Consider the following 24,656-nt stretch of genomic DNA (forward strand, 5'->3'; position numbering starts at 1 on the left):
AAAGAACGGACGCTTCCGGCGAAGGGGCGCTGTGGCGGGGCTTGTTAGGATCATGGCGGAGAATCACTGCGAGCTGCTGCCGCCGGCTCCGAGCGGCCTCGGGGCGGGGCTGGGGGGCGGCCTGTGCCGCCGCTGCAGCGCTGGGATCGGCGCCCTGGCTCAGCGCCCCAGTGGCGTGTCCAAGTGGGTCCGGCTCAACGTCGGCGGCACCTACTTCCTCACCACCCGGCAGACGCTGTGCCGGGACCCGAAGTCTTTCCTGTACCGCTTGTGCCAGGCGGACCCCGACCTAGATTCGGACAAGGTGAGGGCCTCGCGGGTCAGCAGGGGTCTGGCCGCTGTAGACGCCACTCGCGACACACACCTCTCCACAATGAGGGCGCCCAGCGGAGCGGGCACTCTGAGCCTGGCGTCCTGGGCCGGAGGGAGGATGGCACTCACCTGCCTCGGCCCTTTGGTTTAACAGTGCCTCTCTTGCCTTTCATGCTCTTGGGTCGAGAAGGACCCAAGCTTTGCTGTGGCCCTACTTTCTTCTCCCTAGATTGTTTTGCCCAGGGTGTGTGACCACCACCGCCCAACTGTTTGCTGGTTTTGGAACCTGAGAACCCTTTGCATTCATCTGGTCTTTTCACATTCCAGACGTTTAAATTAATGTAGGCCATGGGGGTTGACACAGTGGCTACCTTTTTTCCAGTGACTTACAGAGTTTGTGCTTCATCCTTCTCATCCATGATGAGAGCAGGCACCGCATCTCATAGAAGGTACCTCCTGAGTAAAAATGTTCAAAGGTGTCACTTTTCTTCTAATAAATGGATTATTTGTATTGAATTCATGTTCGGGACCAGGTGTAGAAAGACCTTAGGGTTGTGAAAGAGAGACCGGGTAGAGAATTCTTTTCGATCTGCATTTCCCCACTGCCTTTGAAAAGGGTAGGAATTTCCAGCTTAGTTTGTGGTTTGTTTATCTTTTATTAAACGCTAATACTGTTAATACCCGTGGTAATAGAAAGTATTTCGATTATTATCATTACAAACGTTGTGTGGTATACTGCATAGCTGATAAATCAGTATTGTGCAGGACTGAAACTTAAGAAAAACTAGTTCTCTCCCCTTTCCCCTAGGCAGTTTACTAGTGTTATACAAACTGAGTTTTCTGGTTCAGCCTACATGATGGCACTTGATTTTGTGCCTTGCCAGCCTGAAAGTTGGTACTCAGGAGGTTTTCCAGAAAGATTGGAGCCCATTGAACTTTAAACTCAGTGAGGCCTGGCATTATGACCAGGAAATAAGAGCTCTTGAGTTACTGCAAAATAAGAAGTTAGGGTTTGAACTGCTGCAGTGGTAGTCCTTCACACCCTCTCTCACAGCTGTTCCCATGCTGAGTTGACCAAATCTCTTTACTCTTAGAGAATTGACCTTCCAGAAAATGACAGAAGTCTGAAGGATAGAAATAGGCTTTTGTCAGCGTTGTTTTCTTTTTATAGTGAGGGTGTGTGTTTTACTTCTGGTTTTTCAAACAGTGGACATTTATAATCATTCTTGTCTTTCTACCCAAGCGTCCCTGTCTTGTGTATTAAATCAGATTTTAAATCAGCCTTGGCCATTGGCTTCTGGTGTCTTTTGCTTACTTAGCAGTGGAACAGTGTATTTAGGACTGTGACTTCAGTATAGTTAAAGTCAAATATATCTCTTCATTTTACTATACTGTCTTTATAAATTATCCTTTATCGTGCTGGCGAGATGGCACCTGCTGCACGCCAGACAACTTGAGTCTCTAGGATCCACAAGGTGGAAGGAAAAAACTGACTCTTAAAAGTTAAACTCTACGGGCGGTGGTGGCACACACCTGTAATCCCAGCACTCTGGGAGGCAGAGGCAGGCGGATTTCTGAGTTTGAGGTCAGCTTGGTCTACAGAGTGAGCCCCAGGACAGCCAGGGCTATACAGAGAAACCCCATCTCGAATAAACCAAATCCAACCTCCCCCCCCCCCAAAAAAAGTTAAACTCTGAGCTGGACAGTGATGGTGCATGCCTTTAATTCAAACACTTTGGGAGGCAGAAGCATGAAGATATATGAGTTTGAGGCCAGCCTGGTTTACAGAGAGAGTTTCAAGACAGCCAGGTTTACATAGAGATACACTGACTCAAACAAACAAACAAACACAGCTGGAGAGATAGCTCAGTGGTTGAAAGTACTGGCTGCTCTTCCAGAGGCCCCAGGTTTGATATTCAACATCCACATACAGCTCATAACTCTCTAACTCCAGTTTCAAGGGCTATAGCGCCCATGCTATAGTACCCATATAGATATATGCAAGAAAACACTAATGCACATGAAATAAGTCATTAAAAATTCATATACAAAAAACGCCTGTTGTGGTGGTGCACGTCTTTAATCCCAGCACTCAGGAGGCAAAGACAGATGGAACTCTGAGTTCCAGGCCAGCCTAGTCTCCAGAGAGTTCTTACACACAGAGAAACCCTGTGTCCAAAAAAAAAAAAGAAAAAAAGAAAAAGAAAGTTGTATACTGACTTCTCAGTGCTCATTATGGTACTTGTGTGCCCACACACATACATAAATGTGTGTCTGTATGTTTGTGTCTGTATGTTTGTGTCTGTATGTGTGTATATGTATTTTTCCTTTATTGCAATGGGAGATTATCAGAATATATTTTAGTTGTTCTTTAAAGTTTATTATTTAGGAACTAGAGAGTTGGCCCAGTGGGTAAGAACACTTGTCGCTCTTACAGAGGACCCGGCTGGGATTCCCAGAACTTCTCTTAGTGGCTTGTAACTGTAACTCCAGGTCTAGGAGTCTGACATCCCCTTTGGCCCCTTTGCATCCGGCATGCACGTTACACATGCCTGTGGGCATCCAAAACACTCATACACATAATGTAAAATAAACCTAAATAAATAACCTTATTTGTTTAAGTAACATTTGATTTCTGAGTTATAAAACCACAGTTCAGAACATAAAAATAATATAAGCCCTAGGCATGTTGGAAAGTACCTATAGTCGCAGCATTTTGGGAGGGAGAAGCAGAAAAATTGGGAGTTTGAGGCTAGCCTAGGCTACATGGACCCTGTCTCCAGAAAAATATAATAGATAGTCTTGGTCCCATGGCTGATAGTGCTTGGTTTAGTCACAGGTTGTTAGAAAGAGTAGTTCTAATTCTTACTAGCTGTGTTACTAGAGTGTTCAAATATGAAACTCCATAAATAGTCAGCGTTTGCAGCGTGCCCACACCCCCAACCAGGTTCTGATGAAAGAATGTCCCAAGTGATTCCACCTTAATAATTAAATCCTAAGGAGGTTAGAAGGGAAGGGGTGTTAACACTTAGAGGCCATTAATTACATGATGGCAGATAAACAGGATGTTGATTCACGTGGAAAGCTCTCAAAGCTCTGACCTCAGAGTTAAGATCAAGGAGAGGATACCTGGCAAACGCTCTCTAGAGTTGAACTTTAACAGGGACCTGGTGGAAGGTTATTTCTGGCATTTGATTGGTGTTTATTGAGTGCTTACCTTTGCAGACTGTGATGCCAAGATGGGACCTGGGTGAGATTTGAGGGAAGAAACTCCCAAAGGAACTTTGTGGGTTTCCCAACACTGGGAGAGCAGCAGAGACCGACTGTTGCCTGGGCTAGGCCATGAGTTACTATGGGGAGATAAGTGTCTGGAAGACACTCTCCAAAGATGTGGAAGGACAGGTGGCTAGGGGTTAGAGACGGTAACACGTTCAGGGCCTGGTATCCTTTTGGCTTCTCTCAGCTTCCTATCCAGCTGCCTGGGCTGTACCCGTTGCCCGTGTCCTCACAGCCCAGCCTGGGGGACTTGCTATGCACACCATGCCTTGTATCCCTAGACCTTTGACTTCTTATTTCAAAGGGACAGCTTTGAGCCCCCTGCTCTGTTCTTTTTCTAGACAGCCTGAGTGGATTCTCACTTCCTCTTGGGACACCCTCCAGTGGGACTATGGCTGTGTTGTACATTTGAGCATCTGCTGTTGTGTGTCATTTTCTCTCCAGTGTTATCTTTGGGGACAGGCCAGGTGTGACACTTCTAATCTGCTCATGGGAAGTGCTTTGCAGAGGCTTGATATTTGATCCGTTTTGGTTATATTTCAGCATCCCATGGTGTGTTGAAAACAGAGTTGCTGTCTGTAGCTCAACTGGCCTGTGATTGAGTGTGGCAATGCTTCAGGGGGAAACGGAAACGCCAAGTACTGTGTGGTCGGAAGCTATCCTGAACTACAGTGTTCTGTCTCTGAGGGACATCTAGAGAAAATGCCACCTGTACATCAACTTCTGCCCTTGGAATAGGGCCACTGTCCCATCTTTGAGCTTGTAGACATAGTTGCACCAGGCGGGTCTTTAGAAAGCATTTCCTGCAGCCATGTCCCTACAGCCCTTCGCGGTAACCACTTCGGGTGCAGTTGGTGCTGGTGAGTTTTAGGATTAGAAAGATATGAAAGGAATATTACAGACTAAGGGCCGGGAAGTAGGTGGGGAAACTATCTTTGAATCAGTGGCTTGGCAAGAGAAGTAGGGATTACTTAGAGTATACACGGCAGATGTAACTAAATCCGAGAAACTGGCCAGCAGAATCCCCCATGAGCATCCTGGGCACTGGGCAGAGTTGCATCGGCCACAGGCTGTGAGTGGGCGTCCCAGGCGCGCATGTGTTTACTTCCTTGGTGCATAAGGATGTGGCTGTGAGTGTCTTGGCCCTGATAGTGCATCCTGGTGTGCCCTCACCACCTTTGCAGCTGGTACCTGTTCTCCCTATGTCTGGTCACCTCTGTCAGTGTTCCTCATTAAGAAGCTTCTCGGTCCTGAGCCGGCCAAGAGGACTCCCATCTCATGAGGAGTTGGATCTTTCTGAGGATCTTAGGGTATCCTCTGAGGTGACAGGGAGGTGGCTGGCAGGTGCAAACCCATTCTTCCTTCTGTCCACTACTAGTGTAGGTCAGTTGTGCTTGTCTGGCATGGCAGTGCCTGGCTTTGGTTTGTACAGGGATCAGAAACTCCAGCTACCGGCCAGCTTTCCCACGTCGTGTTCTTAGCGCCTGGAGCTCTTCATCCCCCTGCACGTGGGGTATGGATGCTTTAGCTCTCAAAGTTCAGAACTGAAGAAAGCAGCAAGGCCAAAATATTGCCAACCAGCCCTTCTCAGAAAGTGTGCTCCTGGTCTCAGGAGCGAGGCTGGGGGAGGGAGGCACCAACACAGGCTTCACGGTGGCTCTCCTCAGTGTCGACACTCTGCATCCCCTGGGCTACTAGCCAGTGGGAGAGTCTGTGTGGCTAAATCTAGCGGACTGCCCTGTTCAGGCCCAAGCGACTCTCTCATTAGGCCCTGCTTAGGGGCAGCTTGCTCTCAGCTGGCCGTGGGAGGAGCAAGGCTGCCTGGTCTGGCAGTGTTTTCTCATAAGATGCTTGATGCCTTTAGGTTAGGAAATATGGCTGTGGGGCTGTGGGGCTGTGGGGCAGTGGGGCAGTGGGGCAGCGCTCAGTGCCCACAGAGATGTCGCTCGCACGACATCTTCAAGCAGAGGTGCCCTTGTTCTGGTGGGTTCTTGCTTAGCCGTTGACCTTCATACTTTTTGGCCTAGTTTTGCCAATGAGGCCTGGTGGTCAGCTGCTCGCTATGGGCTGATGAGGAAAGGTAAGTGCTACTGGGTGCTGGACAGTCTTTAATGAAGGGAAAGAAGAGGGAGAAACTGGAGGCCTGCTCTTTGAGCTGGCAAGAAGGCGAGGAAGAGCTCAGTGCTCAGTTTACCTGTGTGGCCCTGTGTGAGGAGGTAGAGCCACCTTGGAGTTGATGGGAAGGTAACCTTGGAGATAGCTGAGGGGCCTCACTGTCCTGCTCAGAATGCTCTGGACTGCTGGCCTGTTAGCCAGAATGGAGAGGCCAGTGCTCAGGTTTGAAGACTGTGGAGCCACAAAAGGCTTCCCTTTGGGCACACCTGGTCTGGATTCTTGTCAATGGTCATATTTCCTGTTTCTCTTCACTACTGTCTGGCTGATGATGGCAGTAGCCTGTTAAATACACACTCTCACCGGCAGAAAGGAGGTGGTGTGTGGAGAGATTTGTGTGTAGTTCTTTTGTACCTAGTGTACCTAGGAAGAAAACCACCCAAGGAACCTAGAAAGTGAATCCTTCTGTGGCGATGCAGATATTCATGGCAGTTTCATTTACACAGATGGTGGGCTTTGGTGCAGTTGGGAAGTCTCTCCCCATGAAGCTCCTGTCTAGTAAATCCTCAGGACACTACAGCAGACCTCAGCTCAGGGAGCCTGCCCTGGGCGAATTCTAAGCATTCTGGTCCCATGAAAAGCCTCAGAAGTGTCATTTGTGGGGCCCAGTTCGCAAATCTCACATCGTGCAAGCTTTACCAGTGTCCTCAATACTAGTTCCCAACTAGGGACAGGAGTAATTAATGTGGGGGGGGGGGGGCAGGGGGACATTCCTCAAGTCATGACTCTTGAAATCTGAGACATCTCCCAGGCCACACTAAGGGTCACAATGAGCCAGAGCTCTAACACACCTTACCCCAAATCTCACTCCGAGGTCTGCCCTCTGTGTTGTGTCCCCCCCACCCCTTCCTCAGCCCTATTCCGGGGTGATTTTGGTGGTCAGGTAAACTCAGGGCAGCATGGTTCCACCAGGAGAGTGCGCAGAGAGCTCTCCTTACCACAGTGCACCCCGGAAAGCTGCCGAGCGGGCAGGGGGAGGGGAGGGGCGCTGGTGTGCGCTGCAGCCTGGAAGCAGGAAGCCACACTTCCAGCCTCACTCCACAAATCTGAGCCCCTGGGTCACCAGGCCTCTGTTTCCCCATTGCAACTGGTGATGTCTAAGATCTCTTCTGGATCAAAGATTTGACACATATGTATAAAGGAAATCAAGAACGTAGAAATAAAGGATTGTATGTGGATATGTCACTGGAAAGGGGTAATTTCAGAGTAGAATCTAAGCATTCTTAAGTAGGTTGATTATGTGTGTTGCCACATATAAAGTTCAATGCATCTGACTTAGTGGGACAGTTGACGGAGTATTCTTCCAGATTTAGTTCACAACACTGCTCAATTTTAATCCCTTTCTAGTGGCTGCACCTTGTCCCTTCCACTCAGAGGGGTGCAGGTGCAAAGCCTTGAGAGAGTCAAGGAACTACTGCAGACCTCTGTGACACTCTCCACCTGCACCTTCAACGGAGAGGCTTGCCTGAGGCACAGTGATTTCAGCCTGTGTCTGCATGCTATTCCAGAATCCAGAGGCTGCTTTAGGACCATGCCCTAAAGGACTACAGCCAGGACTGGGTTCTGATTGGAAGACTAAAGACCATCCTCTCACTAGGCCTTTCCCCAGCTGAGACCAGGTGTGAGCCAGGCTTGTTTCTGGAGGTCGTCTCTAACTGCTGTGGAGTCAGGCCTCCTGGGGGCATGTTTGGTGTGGGCGGGCCTAACCTAGCCTTTGTCGGCTTGCTCCTTTGGGGAAGATGCGCATAGGCAGCTCCTCTGGCACACCTGAGACTGCCCTGCCTCCACATTGTGCCCACTCAGTGCCAACTTGGGCCTCAGCAGCCTGTCTCGCACGCACGTGTGGACTAGTGGTGTGTATGCGTGGGGGGTTGGCTCGTATGTAATGTTCAGAGCTAAGTCCTCGATCCCGATCCCGCCAGTGCTGCCGTAAGTAGGTCAGACACAGACCCACCGAGAAGCGGGAAAGGAGGGGCTGGTAGAGGCGAATGATCATGGAGAAAGCAGTCTTCATTCTGGTGCTTCTATAGAAAAACAAAACCTTCCCACCACACTAATGCAGATAGGCTTTTCCCTAAATCATGTTAGGACTGAAGAGAAGAAGAGAAAGCAAAGACCCCAGTGGCATATCTTGGCTGCATCCTGCTGCTCTGAATCTGCTGTGCTTCAGAAGTGGTTTCCTTCCACGTCTGTGTGCTCTGAGCACAGCTGGTGATGGGGCCCCTGCCTCATTTGGCCCAGATTACTGTAGTCAACATCTAGATGGTTTCTTGGGGCCTGATATGGAGGAGCACACATTCCAGCACTCAGGAAACAGACAGGTAGAACTCAGTGAATCAAGGTCAGCTAAGGCTATATAATGCAAAGATACCGCCTCAAAAATAAATAATAAAGACAGACAGACAGACAATCATACTGATTTTATGTGAGTGAACTGAAGTCTTCGATTTGGATTTGTGTTTCCTGGTTTTCTTGCCTGCGTTAGTCTGAGGCCCTAAGTTATACCCTGGGGCTAGTGCTGGAGGCTTACTTGTCAGTCTCCCAGCACAGCCTTGCAGACATGAGTACAGCCTGGAATGCTTCCACAGTGGACCCTCAGCTGCACCCACACACCAGGTATCATGGCGGAAAGCCATGGGGTTGGGCCTTGGCCTTTGGCCCTCAACTGTGGAGTTGAGATCTCCCACAGACAGCTCCTAAGGAATTTGGTGAGTGGTGCTCATACTCCACTGCCTCTCTCTCCAGACTCTGGCCTCCATGGTCGGTGGCTGTCTAGGCAGCTGACCTGCTTTAAGGAAGTAGCCACAGAAGAAACTGACCAGAGAGCCGTGAGATGAGGTATTGAGGACTGATCTGCCAGTTTCCCTTGATTCCTTTGAGGGTCTAAGTGTGAGCTTAGACTTTGGAGTTTCAGAGAGATTAGGAATATTTTAAAGAGATAAGACTTTTAAAGTTTGAATATTTGAAGACTAGGACTTTAAAAGTTTGCAATATGTTTTATATTGTGTTTGGGTATTAATGGCATCTTGGGGACAACAAGAAAGGAAAGGTTATGGTTTAACAGTGATGCATTTGTGTGTCAAGTTGACAACTGGTCAATTGTGTTGGTGAATCTTATTTTATTTTTTAATTTAACTTTGTTTTATCAGTACAGGGTTTCTCTATGTAGTTCTGATTGTCCCTGGAACTCTGTAGACCAAGCTGGCTTCAGAATCACAGTGATCTGCCTGCCTCTGCCTCTGCCTTGCAGGGACTAATGGCATGTACCAGCACTGCCTGGCTAAAATGACTTATGTTTTTTATCTTATGAATGTTTTATCTTATGAATGTTTTGTCTATATTATGTATATGCCCTGTGTGTATGCTTGGTGTCCAGAGAGCCCAGAGAAGGCATTAGATACCCTGGGACATCTGGTTCTGAGCCACTGTGCATGCTGGGAACCGAACACGGGTTCTCCGCAACAGCAGCAAGTGTTCTTAACCTCTGAGCCATCTCTCCAGCCCCTCTGGTTAATTTTATGTCAGCTTGCAACAATCCGGGAGCCTCACTTGAGAAGAGTACCCCCACCAGATTGGCCTGTGGGCCAGCCTGTGGTCAGGTTTTGTTTTAGTTTTTGTTTCCCCCTTAATCGGCGCATGCCTGGGAGAGCAGCAGTAAGCAGCAGCCCTCCACCGTGTCTCTGCCGCAGCTCTGGCTTCCAGACTGGTGTGCAGATGCAGGCTCTTCTCCGACTTCCCTCAGTGATGGACTGTGGCGTGGGGCTGTGAGCCGAAGTAAATCCTTTTCTCCTAGGGTTGCTTCTGATTGCCATAGCGCAGTGTAGGCCACGCTGCCTCGCCTGGTGCCTGGTGTCGGTGACAGTTGCCGCCTCTGAGCCTCTTTGCCTGGTGCCTCCCTGTTTCCATTTCCTGCCATTCTCAGTACTTGCTCTCTGGCTCCCTGGGTGGCCTTCCCTGGGTGGCTTGGTGCTGGGGCCTTCACAAATCACACCGAGTCCTGTTGTTCACCCCTGACCTCCAGCCTGACTCAGCAAAATGTTTGAATTACTTTGGTCTTGTTTTTCTGGACGTCTTCACATCTAAAGTGCTTTTTTACTAGAAGCACATGGAGATCCCCACAAAGTGCATGGCTTGCCCTTGTTCTGTGACTGGGTGTGAAGCAAACAGGACACCGGGCTCCAAGCACAGGAGACTGGCTGGAAGAGGCTGAGGCTGTGAGAAGTTTCCTTGGGCTGCTGTCCCCATGTTGCCACTTCTGGAACTTGTAGTTAAGTCTCTAGTTGATGGTGGTGAGCCCTCAGCTCTAAGACAGAAATTCTGTACAGAGTACAGCTCTCTGCTGGTTTAGACAGTCACACTGTGACCCAGATCTCACGTACAGTACTCTGGAAGGTGTCATCTAACTGATTACTTGCCTGAGAGAGACCCCTGGTCAGATGTGTCCTTTTCTAGGCCAGAGGGGCTTTGGGTTAGAGGGAAGATCTTTCAGGCACTTGTCAAAAGGCTGCCTCCTGTAGGGCATGCTCAGTGAGAGCCAGCCACACCCAGCACATGAGCTGGCCAGGCTCTGCGAATGAACATGGCTGGGCTGAGGCTCAGTACCACCTCATGGTTTTCAGGCCGAGGGCCAGTGCCAGCAAATCCAATGCTAATGGCTCCTCCGATCTGTCGTAATGGACCATGCCTCGTCCTTTCAGGCTTGGGAGGCCTGGGTCGCTCTCAACAGTCTCTGGAAGCCTGCAGGAGACTGCTGAGGGGGATCACTCCACAGAGCTTTCTCCTGCTTCTCCCTTTCCTTCTCCCCCTCGCCACCTGCCCCTTAGTATTCAGGAGGACTTTAGGCTTGTTGTTGCTAGAGGAGACTGGACTCGGAAGCCATGGCCAGCATGACAAGAGGCCCCAAGAGTACCCTGATTCAGTATGAGCCTACCCCTCTTCCTTTATTTTTTTTTTAAGCCTACAGTGGTCTGTCAAGGGGGCATTGTGCTATGAATACTCCTGAGCGTGGTGATGTGGAAATGTCACACTACAGGGGGCACTTCCACATGAGCAGAGCAGAGAGCTCTTGTGGTAGGACCATTCTTTTCTCAGTGCTGTGGGGTGACTGCTGCTGCCCTTCTGAATGCTGGCCTCCTTCATCTGGCTTGGCTTGGATATCGGGTCCAGAAGACTAGGAGACTGGAAGGCACCCGCCCCCCACCCCATGGCTGTAAGAATAGGGGACAGGTGGCAGAATGGAGAGCCCTGTGGCAGTGTGACCTGCTGTCCTTAGATGAGGGGTAAGGATAAAGTGGGAAGAGCTAGGGAGTAAGGACAGTCACATCAGGCAGGACAGGGACCCAAAAGAGGAAAGAACTCAGGCCAGGCCACTGGCTTCCATCATCCCTGCCTCCCAGGCCTCAGTGATCTGATCCCAGCCACAGCTCAGGTTTCTCCCTTTAATCAGAAAAATAAGTTTCTATCATTCTGTGCCTGTGGATGTCGGAAAAAACCCTTGAAAACACCAGGGTTTTTTTTTTGCCCCAAATACAGAAATGAATGTCTGTGAAGACAACTTCTGAGGGCTTAGTGCTTTGTGGCTGCGACTTCTGTGAGCTCTGCTACCCATGAGCAGCTACATCCACGGGGTATGGGAATCCCCCACCCGTGCCCCGTACTGTTGTCTGTGTCTACACTGGCTGCCTGCTCCGTGCTCTGTACCTACAGGAGCCCTGACAGTGATCTGGTCGGGGAGCCACTGGGTATTGATTATGGAGCCGTTTTCTTATCCTGGTACTTGGCATGGCCTTGCTGATGGGAAGGTGGGTGGTGGCCGTGCATTAGAGATATTGGAGCCACTGCACCCTTTGGGCTCCTGTCCCTGCCTGTCTGAGAAGCAGCTATGAGACTGCATTCGTGGTGGGAGCCTCACCCTTTATCAGCTTGTGGGGGCCACACTACGTCCCTGTTGGGCTTAGCAGCCCCCACATAAATACAGCCACTCTGTGGCAGGTCTGGAGTAGGGTGTGACAGACACTGGCCCATACCCTGGGCGTGGATGTCTCTTTGTGACTTCTGTGCACCACCCTCTTTGGTAGTCCCCGATACTACCCCTCCTCTGACCCCAGCAGAACTGCGGCTCCTGTACTGTACATGTTCCCAGCAGGTTTGCGTGGCAGGAAAGATGACCTGGGGCTGGATGTGCCCCATACCATAGGACATGTCCTCCATGGAGGTAGCTGTGCGAACCAGTGAGGATATTAGTCCTCAAGTGGGGCTCCTGCTCTGTCAGAGTCAGCAGGCACACGCGTGGTGCATATGTTGTCCTACAGATGGCCCAGATCCCACAAACCGCTGACCACAGAGGAAGGATTTCTTTAGAGATTGTAGTCACTGAGAAAGCCTGAGACTGTGGTTCAGCAGGAAATGAAGGCACCCTCTGTGGTCACGTAAACATGCCCCTGCCTCAGGCTTCACATGCTGCTATAGGAGGTTCCTGATAGGAGGCTTTGGGGCTCAGCCTTAGAGATGCTTTCTCCAGTGGACTGCTGCTTGGACTCCCACTCTTTTTCTTAAGAGTTATTTATTTATTTTATGTATGTGAGTATACCGCCGCTGTCTTCAGACACACCAGAATAGGGAATCAGATTACTGATGGCTGTGAGCCACCATGTAGTTGTTGGGAATTGAACTCAGGTCCTCTAGAAGAGCAGCCAGTGCCCTTAACCGCTGAGCCATCTCTCCAGCCCTGGACTCCCACTCATAGATCTCCACTCCAGGATGCTCTGGAACAAGGAGAGAAGGTTGCCAAGACCTGCATCTCCAGAGCCTTAGCAGTTGAGCCATGGAGAAAGCAGTGGTGGTACACACCTGTAGTCCCAGCACCCCGGAGGCTGAAGCAGGGGTTTGCAAATCTGAAGCCAGCCTGGGTCGCATGGCAGTGCCAAAAGCCATCCTGGCTTAGACAGCACAGCTGTCCTCTGTGGATGGCGGCGGGTGAGGGATGGAAATGTGGGTATCAGCCCTTCTTAGCTCTTTTTCAGAGGCTGCTGGAGCTGGGGGAATACCTGGTTGGCTCAGATCAGTGGACACAGGGAGGTAATCCAGATGATGGCTAAGACTTGCTTTAGACCATAGCAGAAGCAGACAGAAGCAGAGAATGAAAGTTCCTGAGACAGGTGCTTGTGCAGTTGCAAAGCCTACATAGTGCTGCTGTGTGGTCTGGCCTTAGACGGGCTGCAGAGCCACTGGTGTCTACACAAGAACTGACAGCATTTTGTTCTTTGCAGGATGAAACGGGTGCCTATTTAATCGACAGAGACCCCACCTACTTTGGACCTGTACTAAACTACCTGAGACATGGAAAGCTGGTTATTAACAAAGACCTCGCAGAGGAAGGTAAGCTGTCCGTTGTCAACAGGCACAGGAGCACTGCATTGGTACCTGGTAGACGTGCTGGTTGGTTACTTGAAAATGCCTCAGTGGGGGACTGCATTGCTGAAGGAGCCAAGACATGCACCAAATGGCCAAAGGCTGTGGTGTGGCAGTTTCAGGTGTCTTGGTGATGCACTGTGGGTGGTTCTCCCAGGTCTCATGGCTGCTTTGGTTTCTGCAGTGTGAGGCTGTGTCTCGTGGGTGCTCCTACAGCAAGTCCTGGGAAGTGGGGTATAGAGCCCCTGCCTGCTCTCCTTCACACCAACTCAGGGGTCTGGACACCATTCTTTCTTGCCTGGTCCCACAGCACTAGGCTGGCTTGTCTTGATTCAGAAAATCTAGGACCGTTTTAAGAAGGCCTTAGCAAGTTCTGGCACCTTTCCCGAATCAGTTGGTTTGGGTTGAATTGCAGCACTTGTCTTTGAAACTCCTACCATGTCTGTCTTTCTGTAGCGTCTCATTAGGTGCCGTGTGGATTGTTCTATGGAGACCTAGTTCTGCTCTGGGGCTGGCCGAGTCATGCCTGTTGCCTGGCAGCCGTCCCCCGCCTCTCCCAGGTCACCATGCCATGGGTTACTCTGAGTTGACCTGTTCCAGTGCAGCGTCTCTTGAGGAGTGGGAAAATGCAGAAGGCTGTGCAGATGAGGAAACCCTAAAGCAGGGCTCTTGTAATCTACTTTTAAGTTTCTGGGAAGTTTGAGTCCTACGTGTGGGACATTAGATAGCAGGTTGTGGGAAAGCCCTGGAGCCAGGAGTGACTGGGACACAGGCCAGAGTCTATGGCTTCCACACTGTTCTGGCACCTTCAGGTTCTCAACAGGAGCACAGTCACCTTTCAGGCTGCAGAGAAAATATGTCAGTTATCTCCCAGTATCTGTGGGCTGCCCAGTGTCCTGCCCCCTATGTCACCTGTAGTGACAGTGCTGTAAATTTGTCTAGTAAACTGGCATTTTCAGTCCTGTGCTGAGCTCTGAGAACTGAAAGGTCTATGGGGATATTAGGATAAGCCTGACATAAGAACCTCAGGGTAGGGATAGAGTGCAGGGATGAGGTACTTATTTGCTTTGGTCTGATCTAGTAGAAATCACATATTTTTTTTAAAACTTCTATTTCAGGAGTGTTGGAGGAAGCAGAGTTTTACAATATCACCTCACTAATAAAACTTGTAAAGGACAAAATTAGAGAACGAGACAGCAAAACATCCCAGGTGAGATGGGTGATTGATCTCTCAGTAGCTTCTGGGCTTGCTTCTCTGTGTGTGGCCTTGGATCAGAAGTGTCCTTTCCCCACCCTGGTGCCCCAGGCCTTGCTGCTGCTTCCTCCTCTGCCATGAAGGGGCCATATACCTTAGCCTGGTCCCTTGCCAGGGCGTCCACTGCAGTCCGTGCAGACAGGCAGTTTTGTGGAAGTTGTGTGGAGAGTGCACGGAGGACAGGGAGGCCTGCTGGGGAGAAGGAAGGTGCTGGAAAGCAGAGACCCTGATGGGTGATGGGAAAATATAAGACCTGATCTCAGGCGCAAAGGTCTGTGGCCGGCATAGCAGAGAGGCGAGCAGGGAGGGAGGTGCACAGATCCTGGGTGTCTGCGCGGGCACTGGCAGGAGCTGGCTTCCCGGGGCCTCTGCTGACCTGCTTGTGTGTTGTGAGTGCTGTGTGAGGTAGGCAGTGCCCCACCTCTGGGGAAGGTCTCTGCATTGGTCTTATCAGCAGGCTACCTCTGCACTTGAGAGTGGTCACGCCCTCTCACCCAGCTTACCAGGGAATGCTGACAACACCCGGGCTCAGTCCACTTAAAGCCTCTCCTCGTCTCCTGGGCACTTTCCCACTACACACCTTTAGCCCGTGCCTCTCCGGCTCACTGATGGCTGGGAGGGAGCGAGTGTACGCCTGACCAGGCTTAGCCTGAGCAGGGAGGGGTCCTCCCCAGGGCCTTAGAAAGGTTCTAAGAGTCTCCACCCGCCTCAGTTGGCCTCTTCTTTCCCCTTTAACCCAGTCCCACTCAGGACCATGTGATCTGGACTCCTCCAGTCTCTCTACAGTGTGGAGGTAAAAGAGCCTCCTGGCAGAGCCAGGCCTCACAGAAAGGTGACAGCCATTGTCGCTCAATGCACTTGGGCAGCAGCCGGGCCAGTGTTTGCTGGGACCCTTACTTGTGCTGGCCCTGGAGGAGCAAACTTGTCTCTTGGCTGTCTCCCATCCCATATCCAAGACCAAAGTCTACCCGGAACTGCCTAGGAGATCCCTGTGGTGTAGGGAAGATTAAGCAGAAGATGGTGTATCCCTGCATGGAACAACAAGGTTTTTTTGTGTATTCATATCTAACCACAGGTGCTCTGAGGATTTCAGGAACATGACTCATTTTATTTTGGAATTTAGAAGTAGAAATATTTTTGCAGGGGAATGAGAAAGCTGCAGTGGCAGCTGTTGAGGCTGTAGGTGGGGCGTGTGGATGTGTTGAGGTTGCTTTGAGCACTGCCTGTGACAGTATAAGGCTGGGGCTGCGTGGGGCGTGGTGGGGCCTGACCTCATGGTGCATTTGTCCCCATAGATGCCAGTGAAGCATGTGTACCGCGTGCTGCAGTGCCAGGAGGAGGAGCTTACCCAGATGGTGTCCACCATGTCAGACGGCTGGAAGTTTGAGCAGGTGATGAATGGGGCTTCAAGGGACTCTCTAGGCCCCAGGGGCCATTACCTGGTCCCTCCTCTCTGACTCTGTGGTGGTTTCCTAACTCCAGCTCTTCCGCCGAGGACATTGTATGTCATGTCCAGCACTGTGTGTGGAGCTGAGCTGTGTGTATGCTTCCTGCCCACACACATGAGGGCTGCCAGGTCTCTGTCCTCCTGGGAGCTGAGTATACATGTGTCTTGTGCCCAGACCCTATCAGAATCACATCAGATACTTGGGCAGGAGCCTGCCCATGGCCCTGGCATGTGGCCCAAAAAAGGCTGTGCTCTGGAAAGCAGCTGTCACCCTTTCTAGATCTGTGAACTAGGTCGCCTCATTTGGAGCCAAGTGCCATTTGCTCTGTTGTCTTGTGACTTCTGGCTGGGAGAGAGTTCCCTCCCATAACCAGCTTCAAGACCTTGTCCTTCGCTGTCCTAGAAGATCCTGGACCCAGAGCACGGGCACTCCTCCTTCCCCTCGATTCTGACCTTTGTGCGTGTCCATGGTTGGACCTCTGTGCTATCAGTTCTGTCTGGTGAGACTCAGAGAGGCTGACTCATGCTGTTCATAAGCTACACTCTGCTTCCTCAAGTGGGACTAGCACTGAATTGATAAGCTGTCAGAGAACCGGGATGAAACCCAGTCCATCTGAGGTGACCAGTCTAACCTAGGATCACCTACGGGTCAGTGATTAGGTCAAAACAGAGCTGCCTGGTAAGTCTCTGAGGGACAGGTTTATTTACGTGTTCCCCTCAGTGGGACCTCCCACAAGTACCTGATCTAGGTCAGCACCACTGCAGTCAGTCTCACCTGGTGGGGGCCACCCCTTCCAATCACTTTGTCCCCATCACCAAGAGGACTAGTAGCTTACCTGGGTGGTGGGTTTCTCTCCTGCCCTCTGTTTCTGATGTATAGACACATGAACAGACGCCACAGTGACTAGAAACCTTTGTGCCACTCCTGCTTCCCCTTGTGCCGTTGGCATCCTTGCTATGGCCTACGTGGTTTCCCTTGAGTTATTTTGTGTTTAAAAGAACAAAAGTGCTGTATGTCTGTGTTGAACTTTGTCTCGGCCTCATAACTGGAGTAATGAGCATGGTCCTGGCCCAAGTACCATACTTGGTGACCTGGAGGCCTATGAGGTGTGTTAGAACGTGCGAGGCTATACGGTAGTGCATGGTATCACTGTCAGTGTCTGTGAGGGTCAGGCTCACTCAGTGCTCCAGGCTTTTAGCGCTGTTGGCCTCTGTTCCCAGCACAGCCCTGGGGTTCTCTGCTCAGGCGGCACTAGGCTCAGTCTGCAGAGGCCCTCCTTCCCCAGGAGGGCTGCTGGCTGCCGTCAGATCTGAGCACAGCCAGCAGTAGGTCCTCCAGTGGTGCTTAGACGGGAGCTCTGGCTACAGCTCTCCCTCGCCGACCTTAACTTGTGTACAACTCCCCTCCTGCCTGCCCAGCGTAGCCTGTCATCACCCCTAGGGCCCAGTCAGGAGCAGCCAGAGCAGCTCAGCATCTGCAGACCGGGCCTGTCCCAGCATGTTGTGCAATTACGTGGGGTACAGGTGTTTGGCTCCTACAGTACAGTACACTGGGGCTTTGCTTCCCGTTAGTTCTGTGGAAAACCCTCTGGCTAAAGCTAGTTCTCATTTCCCTGAGCTTCCGCTCCTGAGAGCCAGGTACACCTGAGCCACTGCATATTGTCACAGGCTGTGTCTCCCTTCCAGCTGGTCAGCATTGGCTCCTCTTACAACTATGGAAATGAAGACCAGGCTGAGTTCCTCTGTGTGGTTTCCAAGGAGCTGCACAACACTCCGTACGGCACAACCAGTGAGCCAAGTGAGAAAGCCAAGGTGAGTGCAGAGGGGGCCTGGGGCTTGGGGCAGGCACCGGGGCTGGTGGCTTTTCTCTTCCTTTTGCCTCACTAATTTTTGTTGTTCCCTTCAAACCTTAGTTGTGAGATCTCTCGGTGGCTAAAGAGCTTCACACAAAGCCACCTGTTGTGCCAGGACAGAGGTGCCTTTCTAGCATGTGTTTCCATAGCCATGGGACAGAATCACTCCTGGAAGTGTCTAAGCCTCGTGTCCAGTTGGTTGGGCCTCCACATCAGGACTGTCACTGTGGCTGCTTTCTCTGGAAACAGCCTCAGGTGTCAAGGGAAGTCTCGGGACCTAAGTTGAGGACAGCTCCTCAGCACAGCAGCTGCCTGGCCTGCACACCTCTGCTCTTTCCCCTTAGTGCTTTAATGTATGAAAGGGATTGTCCTTCAGTCCCACCCTCCTCTGTGGAGAACAGTATTAGCGAGGCTGAGGATGCAACCTGCCCCATCTGCTGTTAGATTACTCTCAGGGACCAATTTTGGTGACCTTTCCCCCGAATGCCTTCTAGTTGGGCTCAGGCTGACGGGTGCACGTGTCCCCACAGTGTGCATTGTTGGTCTGGATTGGATGGTTTCTGGGCGTTGGGGTCATTTGGTGGTAGCTTGTAGAGCCTTGCAGTCAGCTCGGGGGAGCTGGGGGTCTACGGGCCCTGCTTAGGCTGAATCTCAGGTCACAGTGACCGTTGTAAGGCCCAAGGCATTGCCAGGGGCCTTTATGAGTTTGGGAAAGAATAGCCCAGACATGGTGAGCTTTACCCAGAGACTTGATGGAAACTTGACCCTTAGTGGCCCCATAGGCGGCTTCTATCTCCCTAGGACTTTCCATTTAGCCCTTCTTGATCTTTAGGGTGAGGACTTAAGAAATGGGGGTGGGGACGAAGGGGGCAAAGTTCCCCGGAGGATCTCCAGGAAACCATATTAGTTGGATCTCAGCAGTGTTCCCATATTAGCCCACAGTGTGATCTTTGCCATTGGCTGATAGAGTAAACCTTCAGAACTTCCTGAGTTCCTGTCCTTAGCCTCTGTGTGACCATGAGAGGTAAAGAGGGTTGAGGAGGGGCCAGCCACTCCTCCACTGCTGCCCAGCATGGCATGAGATGTGCAAATTTCCGTCTCAGCAGCAGGTTGGGGGGCCAGAGCCCCAGCACCCGACCTGGGACAAACTTCCCATGGCTTAGATCAAACAGCTCTCCTACCTTCCAAAGCCTCTGAACTAACCATAGGACGGCCTTCCTGTCTGTGAGCAATGCCAGGACTCTTTCATACATTTATTTTTAACGTTTTTTTCTCCCTAAAATTACGGCTTTCATAATGAAACTCACCAGAGCCCACCTTTCTCTATCAGAGCTCATCCTCCCTGGCTTTATGGCTGCCAAGAGGACTATTCTGGACTGTGAGGAAGCTGTGGGCATGGCCCCAAGTCTCTCTCCCTACTTCTCACTTCAAAAATATGTGGCTCTGAAGTAGCACAATAATACAGTTTCTGAATGTTCTTGACAACAGTAGGTCCCAGGGCCCCAAAGCTGTGGGGAACCCCTAGAGCCAGATCTAGAGGAGAAGAGCGTGGGTGCTCGTGCACACTGGGCTATCCTTCTGAAAACACTGGATCCCTTTGAGTCGTGTGTCTTCTGTGGTCAGCAGCTACCATGTTCACACTGGGCCCTGTCCACAGATGGTCCCTGAGCGTGCACTGCACAGTCTTTTCCTGACTCAGGTGAATGGCAGGAGTCAGGGCCGTTAGGGCCGGGGGACTGTAGCTTGTGTGAGCAGTCCAGCCGTTGGTGAGTATGAGGGGCCAGGCCAGGTGAGTGAGCATCCGCTGTGAGTGAGGAGCCTTCCTTAGCCACTCTGACCTGCAGTCTAACCCTGACTCAGAATGTAGTGAGAGCCGTAGGCTTAGGGCCTCCTTTTGTCTCAGAGAAGTACAACTGCTAGAGGAGATTGCTCGGTTCAAGAGCCAGGGTTCCCTCTGTGTGAGCAGGTATAATCCCTCCCCTGTGTGACACAGATGCTCAGTCACCTATGCGGGAACCTTTCTGGCTCCTTGGCCCGGTGTGATTCTGGAACCCTCTTACAGGCATGGTTTATTGATGGACTGATAGACATCTCCCACATGCGCTGGCCCACGTCAGCCCCTTTGACAGAGGTCCCCCTCTATCTGTCATGCAGTAAGTAGACTTGTGGTGGGGTCAGGGCTGCAACAAAGGCCTCCCTAGGTGAGCTCAGCTCAGCTCAGCAGACCTAGGGTTCCCCAAGGTTTCTCCTGGTGATACACTGCTCAGCCCCCTGCAGGCCTGCAATGCTCAGGCTGGGTCGACAGCTGTCTTCTTCCTTACTTCCTGCCGTTCACACCAGAGTGACAGAGAAGATGAGGCACCAAAGCAGTGACTCAGATTAAGCGTGAATATCACAGTGAGCTTTGCAGCCCTTAAGTAGACCCTGCACCACAGTCTCCATCCCCATGACCCCTAGTGACCTCTGTTGGTTCCTATGCAGGGACCATTGCAAATGGTAAGTAGGAGTAAGACTAACCTTAGGAATGCGAGCATTGCCTAAGAGGAGCACTGACTGGAGCTGCAGGCTGGGAGCACTTACTGCTGCCCTGAGCAGCTCAGTGCACAGGGAGTGTGGGAGACCCCTGGCCATCCCGGCACCTGGGCTGGCATCGTGGAAGCAAGGAGTGTCCAGGGAGGAGTGTCTCAGATTCCAACCCTGGACCTAAGTATGGCTTTTTCCATTTGGAGTTGGACCTTTTTTTTATTTTTATTTTTATATTTTTATTTTTTTGAGACATTGTTTCATTATGTGTAGCTCTGTCTGGCCTGGAACTTACAGTGGAGACAAAGGCTGCCTGCCTCTCTGCCTCTGCCTCCTGAGTGCTGGGATTAAAGGCATGGGCCATTCACACCTGCCTTCTGGAGTTCTACTTTTAAGTCACTGTGTAAGTGTGTATACAGCGGCTACAGTCTTTGTTCTTGACACTCAATATATTTACAGTGTAGCCCTTTAAGAGAGCTCGCCATGAAGCAGGGATTCTGAGTACAAGACCAGCCTAAGATACATGGTGAAACCCTTCCTCAAAACAAAAAACAAAACAGGACCAGTGGAATGGCTCAGTGGGTAGTCCCACTTGTCCCACTTGTAGGCCGGGTGACACAGCTGTGACTTCCCAGAACCCATATGAGGGTGGAACCAATTCCTGAAGGTTCTTATCTGACTCCACACACTGTGACATATGTGCATAGATTACATTAATAATTATAACAATAGGAACAACAACAATAATAATTAAAAGTTAAGAGGGCAAAGTATGAGACACACTTTCAATCCTAGTACTCGGAGGCAGAGGCAAGTAGGTCTGTGTAAGTTTCAGGCCAGCCAGGGCTACACAGTGAGAGCCTGTCTATAAATAAATACATTTAAAAGGTAAAAGGAAACATGCGATTTAAGAGACAGGGTCTGGCTTCGATGCCTAAGCTGGTTGGTCCTAAATGCTAAGGCCAACAACCGTCCTGTGTGGCCTCCCTGGTAGCTGGCTCTGGGTGTGTCTCATGCTGGCTCTGGGTGTGCCTCATGCTGGCTCTGGGCGTGTCTCATCTCACCTGACTGGAAGGAGGATAATGTGAGGCAGGCTGAGATCAGTGTTCTGTCCCCTTTTCACTTTTCAGTGTCTAAATCGGGTACATGGCTTATGTCTCAGCCCTCAGTTCTAACATTCCTCTCGAAGGGATCTGCAGCCACCTGGGTAGGAGACTCTCAACTGTGACCTGCCTTGGGTGTGCACTGTGACAGGCACCCACCTAAAGCATGGTGGGACTGACAGATGCTCAAGGGAGCCATACCTGCCACCAGGCTGCTGGAGAAGGCCGCCAGGAGGTGCCCAGGCTTCGGAGACTTTCAGAGTACCTGGAGAGAGGGCAGGCGTCTTTCCAAGTCCCAGACTTCCTGAGAGTCTTTACAGAACGTGCTTTGGTCACTGTAGCTTTGAGGTTCTGGACTTGTGGGGGGGTGCCCACAAGGCAGACCTGGAGCAGGTCCCAGCGCCCAGAGATCATGGATGAAATTGTCTGCTTCCCTTTGGAGACAGAAAGGCAGGGGCATGCAGGAGAGAGTCCTGTGCTGTCCAAGGCGTGTGGGTTGGATCTGCTGTCATAGCAGGATGTCGTACTTGTACTCCCATGACCGCTTCTGCCAGCATACATCCTCGCCTGTGCTTGCTCTCCTCCGCTCAGGGTGGAGCTAGCCGAGGTCTTGGCTGCTCAGTAAGAGGGTGACGCCTAGAGCCTCCTCTGTGTATCCTGGAGAACTGAGAAATTACCCGCCTTGTGGAGCTTGCCATTGTCTGACTGGGGAACAACACTGGCTGGTAGGCCTGGGGAGTTCCTTGAGGTGCTGGAGGGGCGATTGCCCACAGCTCTTAGAGGAGCTGTCCTGGGGGCAGACACGGTTCTTAGGGTGCTGGTGAGTATGCAGGGGAAGCTTGAGAGAACACGCTCTTCTCTTGAGCCCTGGGCCTCCCAGAGCCAGGTCTCCATAACTGCCCCAGGAAAGTGAGGTAGCTTGCAGTCCTGACACTGCTACCGGTGGCTCCCGTGAGGGTTCCTCAGCTCTGAAGCTTCCCACCTGGAGTCGTCTCCTATCCCAGCCCTAGAGTCGAATAGAGGCTCATTTTAAAGGTTTTGGCTTAGTAGCATATCCCCAGCCTCAGCCCCAGCCCCAGGATGTTTTTAAAAGGCCTCCAGGGACTTCATCCAACAGAGTCGATGCACAGCTGACCACAGTATAGTAGTTAAAGAGGCCAGGATAGCTTTCTGGCCAGAGTGGGAGCAAAGAGGAGTCAGCACCTCAGGTTAGAAGATTGAATACAGAGGGCGTCCACAGCACGGCCTTGCTCAGGGAGGTTTTCTGAGCTCAGCAGAGGGCTGGGACCAGTGAACGGCTGCATCCCATCATTAATGGATGGGATGTTGGTGTTGATCTGGTGGACGTGAGGGGACCTGGAGGCTCATGGCAGCTTGCTGAGGTCCTGGCCTACGTGAGGGTTCCCTCTAAACTCTGAGCCAAACAAGTCTGGGCTCTACTTTCTGAACAGGGCACTTGGTCAGAGTCTGCATGCTCACTCCTCGTTTGATATTTTTCAGATTTTGCAGGAACGGGGCTCGAGGATGTGAGGAATGCCTTTGGCTGAAGAAGTGATCGTCTTTTCCCCAAGATGAAGTGAGCCGCCGTGTGCAGAGTGCATGGCTGTGAGAAGAAACCTGCTTTTGATCATTTCTCTAGAGATCTGGGTGTGGATCCTTTTTTGCCTCAGATGTGGGTGGCGAGAGACAGCCCAGCTGTCAGGCCAGTCGTCCCCACCGGGAGCAGCTGGGGCCGGGTCGGCAGTCTCTGTGGTCTCACTGTTCTTTCTGAGTGCTACGTGGGACTGAGGCAGGATGCTGCTGACCAGCCCGTGCATTCCTAAAGATGCTTTGGAGGACAGGGTCCTTGGTGCTACACACAGTCTGCAACAAGCAGCCTGGGCCTTGCCAGGAGGGAGGGGCAGTGGCCTCAACTCCCGTCCAGTGCACTGTGGCTTCGGGCGTGGGTGCCTGCTCATCACTGCTGAGCACCAGGCCCACATCCTTGAGTCCGGGAGGCTGCTCTGCCCCCAGACATGATTGGTTGATTTCTCTCGACCTCGGCTGAGGCTGCTGACAAAGGCAGCCTCCACATTATCACTACTTCTGGGCACCGCCCCTGGACTATACTCCTTCAGAGCCAGGCTCTTGTTCTGGCCTGTCAGCTTGGCCCAAGATCATCAAGGCTTCTTAATTTGTATTTTCCAGGCAAGAGGACTTTGTATCCCTTTTTTAAAGTGTGGATAGACCACCCGGTGTTTATACTCTTTAGAAATGCCTAAAAGTGTTGCTACATTTTGGATTGATCTGTTAAATCATTTATGGGAGATGGAGGTTTTGCCTCATATGTCTCGCCTGTGGGCTCATGGGGGAGCTGGCGCCTACCAGTGCCTTTGTTGTGCCTGGGATGGAGGCTGGGGCGGGAGGCCTGTCCACCTGGCTTCTGGAACTGACACTCCAGGTCATGTTGAACATTCAGGATGTTTACAGTGCAAACATGTCTCCTCTCACTGGTCTCATTTCCTTGTATAACTATGCAGTTCTTCTCATATTCTGGAGTGTTTGGGACTTTGCACGACCTGCATGGGCTCTGTTCATCTGACACGACATTGGAGCTGCTAAGGTTCCTGCAGGGGCTGCGCCTGCTGACTTGAAACAGACCTTTCTCAGCTGGTTAGGGGAGTGTAGCAGGCCACAAACTTGGCCCAAGCAAGAAAGCTCTGTGCTTCTTGACCCCTGGCTTCCCAAGGGAGCCATGCAAACTGACCGCTGTGGCTGCCCATGTGCAGGCCAGGGCCTCTAACACTGCTTGTTTCAAATGCTTCCGGAAACTTCCTGCCTAGACCCTCTTCCTTCTCCTCTGCCAGTAACTGATTAATCAAGTTCTCCAGCATCTAGGACTGACCTCCTCCTTCCTAAGGTCTGTTGTATGTTGTTAAATGTTTGGCTTAATGATTCATAGAAACCTGTCTATGGGGTTGGGTGCGCCTCTGCAGCCTTGTCTCCCCAGCACACTCTGGGGGCAGCAGCTCTGCTGTTGGCCATAGGAATACGCTGGGGAGTTGCTGGACACTTAGCATTGTTTGATTTATGACTTTGATAATAGATAGGCTTGTGGGGTTTTTGTTTCTTTTTTTTTTTAATTTAATGATATTAAAACTTAATTCACTAAAATTCTAAGGGGATATTTATACTTTTATACTTTTTTAGGTATCCGTATTTTATCAGCTTACCGTTTAATGCCTAAGTTTCCCCTGGAAATAGTAAATAAAATTGTGTATTTATGAATGTGTTCAGCAACTATTAATGTCTGGAAGTGTGTGGAG

General features: G+C 51.1%; 1 protein-coding gene across 1 annotated transcript; it reads left to right on the forward strand.

Moving 5' to 3' along the window:
- On the forward strand, positions 1-24,618 carry Kctd5 (potassium channel tetramerization domain containing 5). The gene is made up of 6 exons (XM_052196959.1): positions 1-304; positions 13,029-13,137; positions 14,289-14,380; positions 15,721-15,816; positions 17,559-17,684; positions 22,852-24,618. The coding sequence occupies exons 1-6, from the start codon at positions 53-55 to the stop codon at positions 22,879-22,881; spliced, it is 705 nt and encodes a 234-aa protein (XP_052052919.1). The 5' UTR covers positions 1-52; the 3' UTR covers positions 22,882-24,618.
- The last annotated feature ends 38 nt before the right edge of the window (positions 24,619-24,656 follow it).

The sequence above is a fragment of the Apodemus sylvaticus genome, chromosome 10 (genome assembly GCF_947179515.1).
Source record: "Apodemus sylvaticus chromosome 10, mApoSyl1.1, whole genome shotgun sequence".
In the NCBI taxonomy this organism is placed as follows: Eukaryota; Metazoa; Chordata; class Mammalia; order Rodentia; family Muridae; genus Apodemus; species Apodemus sylvaticus.